General features: G+C 35.2%; 1 protein-coding gene across 2 annotated transcripts in view; it reads left to right on the forward strand.

Moving 5' to 3' along the window:
* ERI1 (exoribonuclease 1) overlaps window positions 1-17,733 on the forward strand; it is a 50,220-nt gene that overhangs the window by 8,555 nt on the left and 23,932 nt on the right. For both annotated transcript variants that reach the window (XM_037831277.1, XM_037831278.1), the window contains exons 3-6: window positions 1,481-1,691; window positions 7,575-7,658; window positions 8,346-8,455; window positions 10,212-10,326. In XM_037831277.1, the coding sequence (XP_037687205.1) occupies window positions 1,481-1,691; window positions 7,575-7,658; window positions 8,346-8,455; window positions 10,212-10,326 (520 nt within the window). The remainder of the gene's footprint in view (window positions 1-1,480; window positions 1,692-7,574; window positions 7,659-8,345; window positions 8,456-10,211; window positions 10,327-17,733) is intronic.

Consider the following 17,733-nt stretch of genomic DNA (forward strand, 5'->3'; position numbering starts at 1 on the left):
GGGAACCATAGCAGAGAGAAAGAGAACCAAATTCTCAGTGTTTTTCTGCATTGGAATTGGCAAAGATGGTGATTATTTGGATATGGAGGGGAAGGGGAAATGTTAAAGATGATAGGTTTCTAGCCTAGGCAACTGGTTATAAATTGGTTTTACTATTAACTGCGTAGAGAATATGGGAAGGGGATCTGGGTTGCAGGGAACCTTAAAGTAAGTATTGTTGCTCCAAAAGAAAGGGGGGAAAAAAAAGAAAGTAATCTGAAGCAATTACTTGATAACAGAGGGGCACAAACAATGCCTTAGTGTAAAAGGAGATAAGATTTTTCTTTCTAGGCTTTGCTAATCTAGAATATCTCAAACAGATGAGCAAATTAAGACATTTTTGCCTTAAAACAGCTGGTTGATTATGGGTATTTTCATGGATAGGATTCCTTTTCAGTGTTTCAGTGGTAATTTAAAAAGGAAAGCAAAAGGTTTAGAAAAAAAAAATTCTATGAAAATTTTTTTTATTAGTCACTAAATGACCAAAGTGCACTATCTGACCAAAGTGCCTTACAATTTAGATCCTCTTACTTTTCCTACCATTTTTTTTTACTCAAGTCATCATTAGGATTCAACCTAGTAACACTTTGAAGGGAGTCTAACCACTAGTTGCAACTTGTAAGTTTTCGAAAAAATGCATACTGTTTGAAGAACATTGCTGCCATTACCAACCATCCATACCTATTAAGAAGGCTCCTTTCCCTCTCCCTCCCCCCTGCACCATTTGTGGAACATATTTTTTTAAAGAGCCCTGTAATACTGGAATTCCCTAAACTATATTCTATCCGTGTTAGATTAAGAAACCTTCCAGTTACGAAACTACTGAACATGACAATGTTCCTCTTGCCAGAATTTAAAGTACCTTCTAAATTAGTTTTCCTAGTTAAATAACTAATAGACATTTAACTTTATATGCTAAGCTCATAATGCTTTTATATTGATGGGGATTTTTGGGGTTATCTAACTTATAAAAGGCCAAAGAAAGGAAAGAGATAGCATAATATGTTCTGTTTACTTGAATTTTCATACTCTGATATTTGTATTTCATCCATCGAATCATTGAACATTAATTTCAGTTTTTATCTCATGCACACTATTTTAATATGTAAGGTAATATGGCTGTGTCAGACGTTTATGCTGACAAGGCTAATGGTTTGAAGTTACTTGCAAAGAAAAACATTGTTGTGTGTCCTACATAGGATGTCTTTTCTTAAATGTACCATTTAAGATAATCAATCCAGTATAAATACTGTTAAGCTTTTTTTAAAGTAGTTCTTTGCTAACTTATCTTTGAGTCTTCCATTCCTTACATTTATTTTAGCAAACATTTGCTAAATTATGCATTAGCTGTCAGTGTTCTACCCTGTGACAGCAGGTAAGAATTTACATTATTGACTCTGAAGCTCACCTGAGAGTAAATTTTATTCTTATTTTTCTTCAGAGGAGTAAAGGATGTACTAAAGAAGAGGCTAAAAAATTATTATAAGAAGCAGAAGCTGATGTTGAAAGAGAACAATTGCGCTGACAGTTACTACGACTACATTTGTATTATCGACTTTGAAGCAACTTGTGAAGAGGGTAACCCACCTGAGTTCATACATGAAATAATTGAATTTCCTGTTGTTTTACTGAATACTCATACCTTAGAAATAGTAAGTGAATTGTTATATTTTAATTTATTTTTAGCAGGAACTATTCTGGTGTTTGTTAGGTGTGTTTCTGTATCCACTGATTTGTTAGCTACTGATTCAGTTACATATGGGGAAAAAAATGAAACAAATTGGAAAATTCCAGAAAATAAAAAAATAAACAGTTCATAAATACCAGACTGCGCATGAAGCAAGTATAGGCCGTAACAGAGTGAAGTCTGCCTGCCCAATACATGACTCATTTCTCTGTCTCCATGCCCACGTCTCTAGTGTTTTCCTTGATTGGATCACATTCATTGTAGTGTTATTGCATTGCCTTTGTTTAAGAAAGCCCTTATTTACTATAATAGTGGCCCCAAAGTGCTAGAGTAGTGGTGCTGGTAGTCTTCTCAGCCTAAAAGAAGCTGTGAAATGCTTTCTGTTAGTGAAAAAGTAAAAATTTTTGACATGATTGAAAAAGAAAGAAAATCATAGGCAGAGATTGCCAGGTTGTATGGCAAGAATGAATCTTCAATTCATGAAGTGATGAAACATAAAGACAAAATTCATGCTAGTTTTTCTATTGCACCTCAGACTAAAAAAGTAACTGTGCTACAGTGTTTGGTAGGGTAATGGTGTTCACTTATATCTGTGATCTCAGCCATCCACGCTAGGACTTTGAACATATCCCCTGTAGATTCAAGGCCCCACTGTACCTTGTATCAGCTTGATTCATAGAAAGGCTATAATGAAATAGCTTCAGAGTTTGTATTTCTTTTCTGGTAGCTAAAATTATGCTTTTTTTTCTGTTAGTTTGCTTAGAATACATATCTGTCTGGACATCAAAATCTCCTGGAGAGTTTAAAAAAAATCCTGTCCTAGAGATTCTGATTTAATTGTTTTGCTGTGGAGCCCCTGATATCAGAAATTTTTTTTAATGCTTCTTGGTTGTTTGTAATTTTTTCAAAGCGGTTTTATTGGGATATGTTCACATACTATACAATTCATCCAAGATGTACAGTCATTGGCTTTTCCTGTAATCACTGAGTTGTGCATGCATTGCCACAATCAATTTTAGAACATTTTGATTACTCAAAAAAGAACAATTCCAGACCTCTTTGCAGTTACCTCCAATCCTTGTATCCTTCCCCAGCCCTATATAACCACTAATCTAATTCTGTCTCTATAGATTTGTTTATATTCAAAGAACATTAAAATATTAGTTAACTATAGTCCATAATTTGCATTAGGTGTATTTTTTTCCCATATGCTATCCTATTAACACTTTGTACTAGTGACATATATGTGTTATAGTTCATAAAAGAACATTCTTACATTTGTACTATTTACCACAAACATCCATTACAGGGTTCACCAAGTTACACAGTCTCATGTTTTATCCTCTGGTTTTCCTTTTAGTAACATATGTGGTCTAAAACTGCCCCTTTCATCAACATTCACACACAGAATTCAGCACTGCTAATTATACTCACAGTAACGTGCAGCCATCACCTCTTATCTATTTCCAAACATTTCCAATCACCGTAAGTAGAAATTCTGCACAAATTATGCATCATCTCCCCATTCTCGACCCCTGTTCATCTCCTGGTAACCTATATTCTAGATTCTAACTTTATGAGTTTGCTTATTATACTTAGTTCGTATTAATGAGATTGTGCAATATTTGTCCTTTGGTGTTTAGCTTATTTCCCTCAACATACTGTCCTCCAGGTTCATCCATGTTGTTGCATGATCAGAAGTCCATTCCTTCTTACAGGAGAATAATATTCCATTGTATGTACATACCACATTTTTTTAATCTGTTCATCAGTTGATGGACACTTGCTTTTTTTCCATCTTTTGGCAACTGTAATGCTGCTGTGAACATCAGTGTGCATCCCTATCTTCAGTTCTTCTGGGTATATACCCAGTATTGGAATTGCTGGATCATGTGGCAGTTCTATACTTAGCTTCCTGAGGAACCACCAAACTGTCTTCCACAGTGACTGCACCATTTTAAATTCCCACCAGTAGTGAATGAGTGTCCCTGTTTCTCCACGTCCTCTCCATCACATGTAGCTTTCTGTTTTTTAATGGTCCATTCTAGTAGTTGCGAAATGATATATCATTGTGGTTTTGATTTGCATTTCTCTAATAGCTAGTGATGTTGAGCATCTTTCATGTGCTTTTTGGCCATTTGTATTTCTTCTTTGGAAAAATATCTATTCAAGTCTTTTGACCATTTTTAAATTGGATTGTCTGTCTTTTTTATTGTTGAATTGTAGGATTTCTTTGCATATTCTGGATATTAAACCGTTACCAGAAATGTGACTTTCAAATATTTTCTCCTGTTGCTTAGGCTGCTTTTTCACTTTCTTGACAAAGTGGGAAGCACAGTAGTTTTTTTATTTTGAGTTAGGTCCCATTTACCTGTTTTTCTTTTATTGCTTGTACTGTGGGTGTAAAGTCTAAGAAACCATTGCCTACCACAAGATCTTGAAGAGGCTTACCTACATTTTCTTCTAGGAGTTTTGTGGTCCTGGTTCTTATATTTAGGTCTTTGATCCATTTTGAGTTAATTTTTGTATAATGTGTGAGGTGTGGGGATCTTCTTTTATTCTTTTGGATATAGTTATCCCGTTCTCCCAGCATCAGTTTTTGAAAAGACTATTCTTTACCAGTTGAGTGGACTTGGCATCCTTGTCAAGTATCAATTGACCATGGGCTTGAGGGTCTAATTCTGAAGTTAGACTCCTATACCAAGCTGTCACTAGACTTCTATACTTGGATATTAATAGACATCTCAGCCATAGCGTGTCAAAAATATAATTGCTGATCTCTCATGATCCTCCTCCAACCAGTCTTTTTCCTTCAGTTGACGATGTTCTATTCTTCTGCTGTTTAGGCAAGAAAGTTTGGAGACATCTTCAGTTCCTCTCTTTCTTTTGCACACTCCATCCTTCAGGTAATCCGATTGTAACTACCTACAATGTATAGCCAGAATCAGGCTTGAGACAGTGTATTGACCAAGAGCCTCTTGAATGAAGGGAAGGCCAGGTCTCCTTGGGGAAAGACCCTGCTAGACTACCAAAAATTTATACTGTTAATCTTTTTCCCAACCTTCCCCAGAGAGACCTTCAACCTTTTTTCAGGGTAATGCTGCATTAGAGGAAAAATACAGGGTGACTTTGCATTGAGGAAAAGGAAATGATCAGACATTTCAGGGATTATTAGTCACCAGTTTGGAAGTGATATTAATTCCAGGAGACCTAAAATGTCACTGTGGTCCACTACTCACAGTAGAGGATTATGGAGGTCAGATGATCAATGGAGTTTTAGCTCAGATCCAGCTCACAGTGGGTCCAGTGTGGTCCCAGAACCATTCTCTGTTTATTTCCCCAGTTCTGGAATGCATAATTGGAATAGACATACTCAGCAACTGGCAGAATCCCCACTGTGAAATGAGGGCTATTATGGAAGGAAAGGACAAGTGGAAGCCACTAGAACTGACTGCCTAGCAAAATAGTAAATCAAAAGCAATACTGTATTCCACGATGGATTGCAGCAATTAGTGCCACCATTGAGTTCTTGAAGGATGTATGTGTGGTGATTCCCACCACATCCCCATTCAAATCTCCTGTTTGACCTTTGAAAAAAATAGGTGGATCTTGGAGGATGACAGTGGATTATCACAGACTTAACCAGGTGTTGCTGAGGGTAAAGGTAATATGGAATAAGTAGTGGAAGAAGGTAGTTATAAATATGAGCTATGACCACATGACCAGATACAGAAAGAGGACTGTAATTGTTATGAATATTTCTTCCTTGTTTTGTTATGAATATGTATGTATGCCAAAAGCAAATATCTTTGTTTTCTTCCCTATTTATCACCTTATCATATGACACAAGTTGCATTAACTTTATGTCGCAGTATTTAAATTATTGGATATCAACTTTAAGAGTGAATATTACCCAAGGACTTGCACCATATTCTGGGGAACGTTGTTGTGTTTCTGGTTGTATGCAGGACAGTTGAGTATTGTTAGGTGAAAATATGACTTACTGCTTTTATTTAGAAGTTAAATATGGCTTAAGGAGATGTGTTTGGGTGCCAGGTTGACAAGGGGTGGGCTTTGTTGGTTAAATACATGTGTCAGCTTGGCCAAGTAATGGTATCTGTATCACCTTTCAATTTATATGCAGTTTACTTAGGTGGTTATTAAATATTTGGTCAGTGAACGAATAGTTCTCTGTAGCATCATTCTGTTAAAAGCAACAAATAGGGAATAAAATTTTATTTATATTTCTTATATTTAGTGTTGTCTGCTTGTAATGGCAAGGTAAGTTGTGCTATATTTTTTGAAATATTTTTATTTAAAAAATATATTGATACTTAAAAGAATACAGACTTCATTTATCTGTAAAATTCAGTTATGTGGACTGCTTCCTTCTGCAATATGTCTGATAAATAGTGTCTCACCTTTGAATTTCAAGTGTTCTTTCCTGTTCCGCAGTTTTACTCTTATACAATTGTTGGTATCCATTTACAGTTATCCTGCTTAATAGATTAGTGTGTAGAAAGAATTTATTCTTAAACAGTATAGATATTTACTTCTCTTAATGTTTTTATCTTCTGCCATAAAGAGTATTCTTTGTCTTTTTCTCCTTATCTACCTAGGGTTAACAATTGCTGTCTACCTTTAGAGTTTGAAATTGTCCTTAATTTTAAAAAAAGTGACTTAATGTGTTCTGGTTTAGGGAGGTCATATTGGACTATAGGAAAAAAGCACTTAGAGATTTGATTTTTTTTTTTTTCCCCCAGAGAAGTTGTATGTTTACAGAAAAATCATGCATAAGATACAGAGTTCCCATATACCACCTTGTTATTAGCACTTTGCATTAGTGTGGCAAATTTGTTAAAATTCATGAAAGAACATTTTCATAATTATACTATTAATTGTAGTCCATCATTTACAATGGGATTTACTGTTTGTGTTTTACAGTCCCATGTTTTTTTTTATTTTTATTTTTATTCTAGTAGCATATATACAACATAAAATTTCCCCTTTTAACTACATTCACATATGTAATTCAGTGCTGTTAATTATATTCACAATGTTGTGCTACCATTACCACCATTAATTATCAAAACTTTACAATCAACCCAAATAGAAACTCTGTACAATTTAGGCATTCACTTCTCATTCCCTACCTCCACTCTATCCCCTGGTAACTTATATTCTAGATTCTGACTCTATGAGCTTGAGTATTCTAATTATTTTGTATCAGTGACGTAGAGATCTGATTCTGATGATAATAACAGTATTGACCTCATATAGATTAGAGTTGTGAGAATAAAATAAGGCAAGCATGAAAATTTCTTAAAGAAGTTAAAAACTGCTGCAAAATATAGTTGTATTGATCCTTAAACTACTATGTATCGCAGAGTCGTATTTGGACTTCAGAATTCATTCAGTGGAAATTTTATATGAAAATAAGGTCTATCCAGGAATAAATGAGATTGGCATTTCTTCAAAATAATTTATTTTTAATTCTTTTAGTATCTTAAAGTATAGGTTGTATTAATAATCTTTATAGTTTTAAAATATTACCAAAGAAGTCAACATTATGCTCCTCGGGAAAATGTTTATTTAAATTTTGGTTTGAAGGCTTACTTTCAAATATTTGCTTTATCTTAAAATTTAAAAAACTGAAATGAATTAATTAAAGAATTAGTAAAAAGAGTACTTTGGGGGTGGGGAAATATTGTTAAATTGTTAAAACTCTGAAAAGGTCCATTCTGTAAGAACATACAAAATTACATCCTTGTGTGACTGAATTTGTCATGTATCATGTATAATGTGTCTTACTCATAAAATATTTTAACTTGATATTTTTCCCTTGAAGGAAGATACATTTCAACAGTATGTGAGACCAGAGATTAACTCACAACTTTCTGAATTCTGCATCAATCTTACTGGAATTACTCAGGTTATAATTCCTTGTTCTTTTTTCTAGGAGTCTGAAAGAGATTTTGAAATTGGTGATTTATGTTATGGATAGTTTTAAAAAATATTGTTATTGTAAATAATTTAAATTAATACAGTGCTTTCCTTGCTTGGTAAAGACCTTTCATATTATGCTATTTAAAAAAAAAATAGAAAAGCAAATTTGCCATCCCTGTGAAAATTTTTCTCAGCCCTTTTAAGGAGTTGTAATGACGAAGGTAGAGGTAGCATTAATAAAGTATTACCATGTCTAACTTGTAGATGAAGTTTTAAAATGTATTTGTTTATAGCCTGACCATATATGTAGCTTAATTTTATTTTTAGGTCTCTGTGTTCTGATGTGGTAGGTCCTTTGATCATTTAGTTAGTTCCTTCATTCATTGAGTCAACAAATATTTAAGTGTCTAATACTTACGGAGGATCCGTGCTAGGCACGAGGGATACAAAGACCAGTCAAGGCAGCCTCTGTCCTCAGCACACTTATAATCAGAAGTCAGAAAGGCAGACAGAATAAACCTGTGGTTGCAGTATAGTTAGAAAGACTGAGAAATCACTGTTTTTTCCCAGATATTATGGGCATATATAAAAAGGGCAGCCATATGAGACAGAGGGAATGTAAGACTACATGTAGCTGCCCTGATTTTTATATATCTCATTTTTATATCCTTAGGATCAGGTAGACAGAGCTGATACCTTCCCTCAGGTACTAAGAAAAGTAATTGATTGGATGAAATTGAAGGAATTAGGAACAAAGTATAAATATTCCATATTAACAGATGGGTAAGTATTTAGGAAAATTATCTTTTTAAAAATCTACCTTTTAAGATTAAAAACGTTCTTATTCATTTGCATTTTAGAATAGCCACAAAAATATTATTTGCTGAAAATCCTTAGATTTACCCCATAGGAGACTCTATTTTTCCTTTCACTTAAATTTTGAATCCTGTGGATAAGAGAGAGGAGCAAAAGTGACAAAGATAGTCTAATCTAGGACTGGAGAAAGATAAATATTAACATAATAATAAAACAACTTTCCTAAAACCTTGATTTTATCATGACCCTTCCTTGCTCAAGAAAAGTCTAAACTCTCTCATCCAGTCCTCTCTACCCATTTTGCCTAATCCAACTGCAGCTATTTTGTTTTTAATCTAGTGAGGCTGGCCCATGAATCACCATGGTTTTATCCTTTCTCTGTGTTCTATTCGCACTTTCCTCTCTACCGAAAGGCTCTCTTCCTTGACTACTTCATTATTCAAAGCCTACCTTGTGTTTTACCCCAGACACTACAACCCACATTGATCTTTTTTTCTCTTGAAGTCTTACAGCCTCTCTGGTATGTACCATTCATGTTGGCATCTGATCATATATTCTAATATTGACACTTTATGTATGTAAGACCTATTTTCGCAAGAAGATGACAGATCCTTTGAGAGCAAAGACTTTTGCTACTTGATAGTCTTTCATAATACTTCCATAGTACTTACTTCCATAATACTGTAGTGCTAGGCTCAAAGAATATGTTTAATAGGCACTTACTAAAATGAAAAGCTAGAGGAGAGATCCAAAAGATTAAAATAAGGATAATAGGCTTGTATCAAGGCACCTCTTGTACTATAATGCCATTTAAAGTTGAGGAACAGAGTTCTCATGAACTTCTCTTTCAAACTGTGGACAGATTGTACCCTAAAGCTGAGATGTCACCTACATAAAGGATTTAAAAGATTCTTACAGACAATAGGAAAAAAAAGCATTTAATTTAATCGTGTCATAATTATGTTAGATTTAGAAGTAAGTTTGGAAGATATTCATGAACCTCTTTGGGCTCTGTTATTGATGTTAAACATGATTGAGAAATGTTGCTGCCATAGCACAGTATATGCAGCTCTGCAAACACCTCATATTCTTGGACAGATCTTTCAAAACCTACACAATTTTGTAACCAGAGCACTAACAAAAATAATAATTGATACCTCCAGAAATAACTTGACTGGTGCAGGGATCACCTCAGGATAGGTGGAAGTTGCCTTAGAGGATATTAAGAATGTACAGAAGCAATAGATGCATGGCATTCAGGCACCAGTTTTTAGTTTTCCTAACACATGATAGAAAGTTCTCCTGCTACCAGTGTAGCAGCTGAGTTAAGGGCTTTTTTCTTTCCTGCTGAAGGGTATAATTTCTACTGCCATTTTTCTAACTCTGCTTGCCTAGGAAAAACCTTATATGAGCTAACACAGTTTCCACATTATTCAGTCAATATACTGCTATTTAATCACTTAAGTTGGTTGATGTGGTAGAAACATGCTGGCAGAACAGATTGTATTTTAACTTCTGTTTTTCTTAAAAATGCTTTTTAACGTTTATTTTTGAATTAGCATTTTGGAGAATGGAAGTTAATTTTCCAAGCCTGATGTTACATGTGAATGTGAGAAAGTTGACATAATTGTTAATAAAAACAAGTAGATTGACTTAAAATAATCATTTGTAAGAGTAGTATAGCATTTATTTTATTAATTGTTTTTTTTGTTTTTTTTATAAGTTCATGGGATATGAGTAAGTTCCTGAACATTCAGTGCCAACTCAGCAGGCTCAGATACCCTGTTTTTGCTAAAAAGTGGATCAATATTCGAAAGTCATATGGAAACTTTTACAAGGTAAAATTTTTATGTTTTATTGATTGTACTGCTCTTAATTATAAATTTATTCTATTTTGCTTGTTATAATTGCATTGTTATGGTTTTATCAGATACTTTTCATAAAAAAAAGTCCCTATAACTAGTTGATTCTTCTCAAATTAGTTATGTTCAAATTAGTTGAGAAAGGTAAGCCATTTTTCTCATTCAACCTATTACCTTTATTTAAAAGGTCTTCAGTGATAGGGTTTTCAAATTGTAGGAGTATTTAATATATGGCTCGTTTTGGCATAAGTACTCCCCACTGTCTTTCCTTTTTTTTCTTTTTTTTAAGTCAACTTTATTTTAGAATTGGCTTTGCTTTTTATAAAATATGTTTTTTAAAAAATTCAATTTTAGTTTACTTTCTATCAAAGTAATGCATGTATGTAGGGTAAATTTTTCAAATGAGACTACAGGACTTGTATCAAATGACAGCCTTTATCGCAGCCTCACCAGTACTAATTTCCTATTCTCCTGAAGCAGGCACTTCAACTTTTCTTTTCTTTTCTTTTTTTTTTTTTTTTTTTTTTTTTTTGATTTAATTCTTCTAGTATTTACCTTCATATTTGTAAATTACATGTTTTAAACTGTTTCTTGAATTTTTTGTATTTAAGAAATATGCAACAGAATATGATTCTCCTCCCTACATCTTTCTAATATAGTTACATTGGTAGTCAAATCATTATTCAGTGTTTACGTTCTTATTTCCATGGAGAATATTCACAACATTCTCCCAGATTTAGTAATTGACTTCTTTAGTTGTTTACTCTCCATTCCAACTGTAAATCTCAATACTCATCTCAGTTTTTTTTGTTTTTCCTTTTTTTTCTTTCTCTTTTCCCTTTTGACCTTGGAGACTGCCTTCCTGGAGCCTTTAATTTTGTTCTAATCTGAATCGTTTGTTCTTCAGGCTTCTTCTAAAATCATCCTAAGGATATCATTTGCTTCTCTGCTGTATGCTAGAGCCTGTGTTATCTTCTTTCTCCATTTATACCTCTTTTTTGGTGAAGCACATCCTAAAATAGTTTTATAAGAAAAGTTGCTTTTCTTTAAAAAGATAAATATATATATATAGTTGTAACTTTTTAAAACTGAGAAATATTTATATTAAAAAGTACAGTTTAGCAAATTGTTTTAAAGTAAATATCCTTGTAACTTCTACCCAATATCCTTCCTCCCAGAGTTATTCATAACTTGTACTTTCATGGTAATCATTTTCTTGGATTTTTTTTTATAGCTTTAATATTTATATATATATCCTTATACCAGATAATTTAGTTTTCCCTGTTTTTGGATATGATATAATGAAATGAAAAGCCATCATAATGGCTGTATTATTTATTTTGCTTTTTTTCTCAACTTTATGTTGTATATTCAGCTGTAGTTCATTCATTGACTATTGTGAAGAATTCCATTGTATGGCTGTACCACAATTTGTTTATCCATCCTACTTTGGATGGCCGTTGGGTTGTTTTCAGTTTTGGGCTGCTATAAACATTCTTCTGTGTGTTTTCTGGTTCCTTTGTGCACTTGTTTCTCTAGAGCGTAAACCTAGAAATAGAATTACTGGGTCAGTGGGTATGTGCATCTTTGACATCACTATACACTGCAAAAACAGTTTTCCAAAAGGGTTGAACCAACATGCACTCTTATTAGCATTTATAGAATTGTTCAAACATGTTAATCATTTCTTTTCTGGATCTATGTATTTATTAAAATGCTGTTGTTGAAGTAAAAGTAAAGAATGAAATACACCTCTTTGATGTGCAACCTATGCTTGTTTTTGTTATTTTTTTCTCTTTACAAATAATCAGATCTGTGTTGGATCTTAATTTACACTGAAATTAGATCACTTCTGCCCTTGCTGTTCATGTTCATTAAATAAGAAAATGCTTGTTTATACACAAGCAACTACAGTGAAATGTTTATTGCTTTCCTATGAATGATAGGATACTCTTCTTTCTCAGAAATCCTCAAGTTTCCTAGGGTAGTTTAGTGTATCTCATTGCTAGCATATCATCAAACTGTGCTTTCAGAGTTCTTCTTTTCTCAAAATCATATTCTCAGACTGAGCAGATACTTGAGAGAAAGTGTCCCTCACCTAGTCATTTTTGTCAGCAGTTTTTCCAGATGGTTTTCAGTAAGACTTGAGACTTGTTATATTTTAACTCACAATGAAGCCCAAGCAAAAGTGTGAACATTTCAAGATTTTCTTTTGCTATATGTTATTTCCAAAGAGTATCCTTTAAAACATAAGACTTTTTCACTAAAGTCAAAGCATTTTCTCAAGAGTTTTGTGGGGACTTGTTTGTCTGGCTTATGTGATGAAAAATGTCTGTAAAGAGGCTGGGTTTTTTTTTTTTTTTTATTAATTCAGTTTTATTAAGATATGTTCACATACCATACAGTCATCCACAATGTACAATCATTTGTTTGCAGTACCATCATGACCAGATCAATTTTTGAACATTTTCATTATGCCAAAAAAAAAAAGAATAAAAATAAAAGTAAAAAAGAACACCCAAAACATCCCGTACATCACCCCCCCATTATTCATTTAAATTTTGTCCCCATTTTTCTACTCATCTGTCCATAAACTGGATAAAGGGAGTGTGAGCCATAAGGCTTTCACAGTCACACAGTCACACCTAGTAAGGTGCATAGTTATACAATTGTCTTCAAGAATCAAGGCTACTGGGTTGCAGTTTAACAATTTCAGGTATTTCCTTCCAGCTATTCCAATACACTAAATCTAAAAAGGAATATTTATATAATACATAAGAATAACCTCCAGAATGACCTCTTGAATCCATTTAAAATCTCTCAGCTACCAAAACTTTATTTTGTTTCATTTTTCTTCCCCCTTTTGGTTGAGAAGACTTTCTCAGTCTCACGATGCTGGGTCCAAGCTCATCTCCAGGAGTCATGTTGCATGTTGCCAGGGAGATTTACACCCCTGGGAGTCATGTCCCATGTTGGGGGGGGGGGGGCAGTGAGTTTACCTGCCGAGTTGGCTTAGAGAGAGAGGCCACATCTGAGCAACAAAAGAGGTTCTCTGGGGGTTACTCTTAGGCACAATTATAAGTAGGCTTAACCTCTCTTTGCAGTAAGAAGCTTCATAAGGGCAAGCCCCGAGATAGAGGCGTTGGCCTTCTTAATTGGTAGTCCCCAGTGCTTATGAGAATATCAGTAATTACCCAGGTGGGGAAGTTTAGTATTTCCACATTTTTCCCCAGTCCCTCAAGGGGGCTTTGCAAATACGTTTTTATTCTCTGCCCAGATTACTTTGGTTTTGTATCAAGGCTTCACAATCTGTACAAACCAACCAGATCTAACTCCCTTTTCAAAGTTCCATTTAATTATCATGTTTGAATAAACTGACCATACAAGTTAACACATATAGTGTGCTTCAGAAAATACAGATTTTTGTACCAAGTAAACATCTCTTACTTTGATCTCACACAGAAGTTGAAGTCTTTAAATACTGTCAATATCGTCCTTTACCCTTTGGTCTGATTTGTCTTAGATATAACAAGATTGGCTTTATTCATATATCTAATTGAAGTCTGAATTCTTTTTCAACTTTTTTTTAACAGTTTCTGTATGTGGTAATACTGACATTCATAGCTGCCAAACTCTATCTCTGAGTCTCAGGTGTCCTACAGATAGATACCTGAAGTTCCAGGGACCAACCAGGTTATACACAAAGAGCTCAGCATCTCAGAATTTAGAGATAACCATTACAACTCAGGAATAGATGTGACTGCTGTAAGAGCTTAAAATCTAGGGACCTTTACGATAAGCCTTCCCTTGATAACCCGTGCTCTAATAAGGTTCAGTTCTCAGAGTTTGCACATTACAGTTAGTACATATTAGTGAGGCATTATAATGTCTTTTTGTTTCTGGCTTATTTCACTCAAAATGCTGTCCTCAGGATCCATTCACCTAGTTGCATGCTTCACAACTTTATTCCTTCTTGAAGCACTCAATATTCAATTGTATGCCTACACCACAGTTCACCATTCTGTTCATCAGTTGATGTACCCTTAGCCACCAATTTCCATTGCAAATCGTGAATACTGCTGCCATAAACCCCAGTGTGCAGATGTCCATTTCTTTCCCTGAAGAGACTAGTTTTTGCGGTTTTTTTCAAACCACTCGGGAAAATTTAGACTATTTTCTTACTGATCACCTTTCACCTCAGACACTTTGTTGAAAACTTTTCCTTGCTAAGCCAGAGGAAGCAGGAGTTTATGTGCTCGTTGTTGGTTTTCACACAGTGTTTAAAAACATGATTGAGTAACTGGGCTTTGTTTAGTAAAGTAAACCATTTTTTAGGCATTATGCAGGACGTTTCATTTTATCTCAAGATTTTGACAGCATCGTTTTTCTTTTCTCTGAAGAAAGCAGTATGTTGTGACACCATCAAGATTTCTTTTTCTTCTCTTTCTACTCTTTTTTCTTCCTACAAGAGAGCTCACCATTGATTGGGACATCAATGTGTCTTGTTGTCTTTGAAGCAGAAAATATTTTTTGAATTTCACACTTATTTACAATTCTTACAGATGCTTTGGTATGCCGTTATTAGTACAATCTATTAACTCATTCAGCCTGGATAGAAAAGCTGTCATTTTCCATTTATTACATAAAATGTCTTCAGCATCGCATTATGTCATCAATATGTTGACTTCTCATACTGTTTAAAAATGGAAAGTTTACTTTCTTCTACTGTATCTTGTCCTAGCATTCTACTCATCGATTTTTTTATTTTTTATTTTTTATTTTTTCAACTTGTTAAGAAGTGGTTTTACAGAACAATCATGCTTAAAGTACAGGGTTCCTATATACCAACCACCTCACCACCAGCACCTTGCATTGGTGTGGAACATTTGTTAAATTGATGATAGCACATTTTTATAGTTGTACTGTTAATTAAATAATTGTACTATTATGGTTCCCACCACTTTGCTGAATTTATTTATTAGCTCTGGGAGCTTTGTTGTGGACTTTTCAGGATTTTCTGTGCATAGGATCATATCATCTATAAATAGTGAAAGTTTTACTTCTTCCTTTTCAATTTGATTCCAGAACAATATTGAATAATAGTGGTGACAGTGAGCATCCTTGTCTTTTTCCTGGTTGTAGAGGGAAAACTTTCAGTCTTTCATCATCAAGTAGGATGTTAGCTGTGGGCTTTCGGAAAAACATTTTAGCACCTGTAGGCACTAAGACATGGAGTTACATACCATACAATACATTACAGTAATACTGGCATTTATAATTACCTATATGGGTATCTTTCCTCCAGGTCTTTCTTTATATTGCTTTGAACCACTGTCGAATGTCCTTTCTTTTTAGTCTGAAGAACTCCGTTTAGTGTTACTTTTAGGACAGGTCTAGTGATGATGTGCTCCCTCAGCTTTTGTTTATCTGAGAATGTCAGTCTCTCCCTTTTTTTAAGCGAGTCTCACCAGATATGAAATTCTTGGCTGACAGTTGTTTTCCTTCAGCCATTTAAATATTTCAACCCACTGCCTTCTTGCTTCCATGTTTTTTTATAAGAAATCAGAACTCAATCTTATTGGATTTCCCTTGTATGTAACATATTACTTTTCTCTTGGAGCTTTCAGAACTCTCTCCTTGCATTTGATAGTGTAATCAATATGTGACTGGGTATATTTTTCTCCATGTTTATCCTGTTTGGTGTTCTCTGAGCTTGGATGTGCATATTCACATCTTTTGCTAAGTTTGGGAAGTTCTCTGTCATTATTTCTTTGACTATTTCTTCTGCCCCTTTCTCTCTTCTTTTGGGACCCTTGTAATGCATATATTGATGCGCTTGATGGTGACTGTGCTGGCTTGAATGTGTTATGTCCCTCAAAACGCCATTATCTTTGATGTAATCTTGTGTGGGCAGACATATCGGTGTTGATTAGATTGTAATTCTTTGAGTGTTTCTGTGGAGATGTACCCCACCTAACTGTGGGTGATGACTCTGATTGGATAATTTCCATGGAGGTGTTACCCCACCCATTCAGGGTGGGTCCAAATTAAATCACTGGAGCCGTATAAATGAGCTGACAAACAGAAGGAACTCAGTGCAGCTGTGAGTGACATTTTGAAGAGCACCTGAAAGTGACATTTTGAAGAGGAGCTACAGCCAAGAGGGACACTTTGAAGAACGCACAGAAGTTGAGAGTAGCTGCAGATGAGAGACAGTTTGAAGACTGCCTTTGAAGGCAGACTCTTGTTCCGGAGACGCTAAGAGGGGACAGACACCCCAAGAGCAACTGACGTTTTTGAGGAACTGCATCCTAGAGAGGAACGTCCTGGGAGAGAGCCATTTTGAAACCAGAACTTTGGAGCAGATGCCAGCCACGTGCCTTCCCAGCTAACAGAGGTTTTCAGAACGCCATTGGCCATCCTTCAGTGAAGGTACCTGATTGTTGATGACTTACCCTGGACACTATGGCCTAAGGCTGTAACTTTGTAACCAAATAAACCGCCTTTATAAAAGGCAGTCCATTTCTGGTGTTTTGCATTCCTGCAGCATTAGCAAACTAGAACAGTGACCCATAGCTGTCTCAGACTATTTTTGATTTTAGTATTTCTTTTTGCGTTCTGCTCCTCATCCTGACTCATTTCAAGTGTTTTGTGGTCAGGTTCACTGATTCTTCCTTCTGCCAGCTCCATTCTGCTCTTGAAACCATCTGTGCCGGTTTGGATGTATTATGTCCCCCAGAATGCCATGTTCTTTAATTCAGTCTTGTGGGGGCCGACGTGTTAGTGTTGATTAGGTTGGAATCTTTAGATTAGGCTGTTTCCATATGAGACGTGACCCAGCCAACTATGTGTAATACCTTTGATTAGATTATTTCCATGGAGGTGTGGCCCCACTCATTCAGCGTGGGCCTTGTTAGTTTACTGGAGCCCTGTCAAAGCTCACAAACAGAAGGACCAGGGAGCAGCTGCAGCCTAGAGAGACGGTTTGGAGACGGCTGCTGAAAGCAGACTTTTGCTGATGCTTTGCTTCAGAGAAACTAAGAGAGGACAAAACGTCCCAAGAGCAACATTTTGAAGAACTCATAGGAGCTGAGAGAGGAGCTGGAACACAACCTGGGATCAGAAGACGCCAGCCACGTGCCTTCCCAGTTAACAGAGGTTTTCCGGACACCATTGGCCTTCCTTCAGTGAAGGTATACTTGTGTTGATGCCTTCATCTGGACATTTTCATGGCCTTCAGACTGTAACTTTATAACCAAATAAACCCCCTTTGTAAAAGTCAATCCACTTCTGGTATTTTGCATAATGGCAGCATTAGCAAACTGGAACACCATCCTGGGCATTTTTCATTTTTATTATTTTGGTCAACTCCAGTAGTTCTGT

Source organism: Choloepus didactylus, chromosome 3 (assembly GCF_015220235.1).
Source record: "Choloepus didactylus isolate mChoDid1 chromosome 3, mChoDid1.pri, whole genome shotgun sequence".
Taxonomy (NCBI): Eukaryota; Metazoa; Chordata; class Mammalia; order Pilosa; family Megalonychidae; genus Choloepus; species Choloepus didactylus.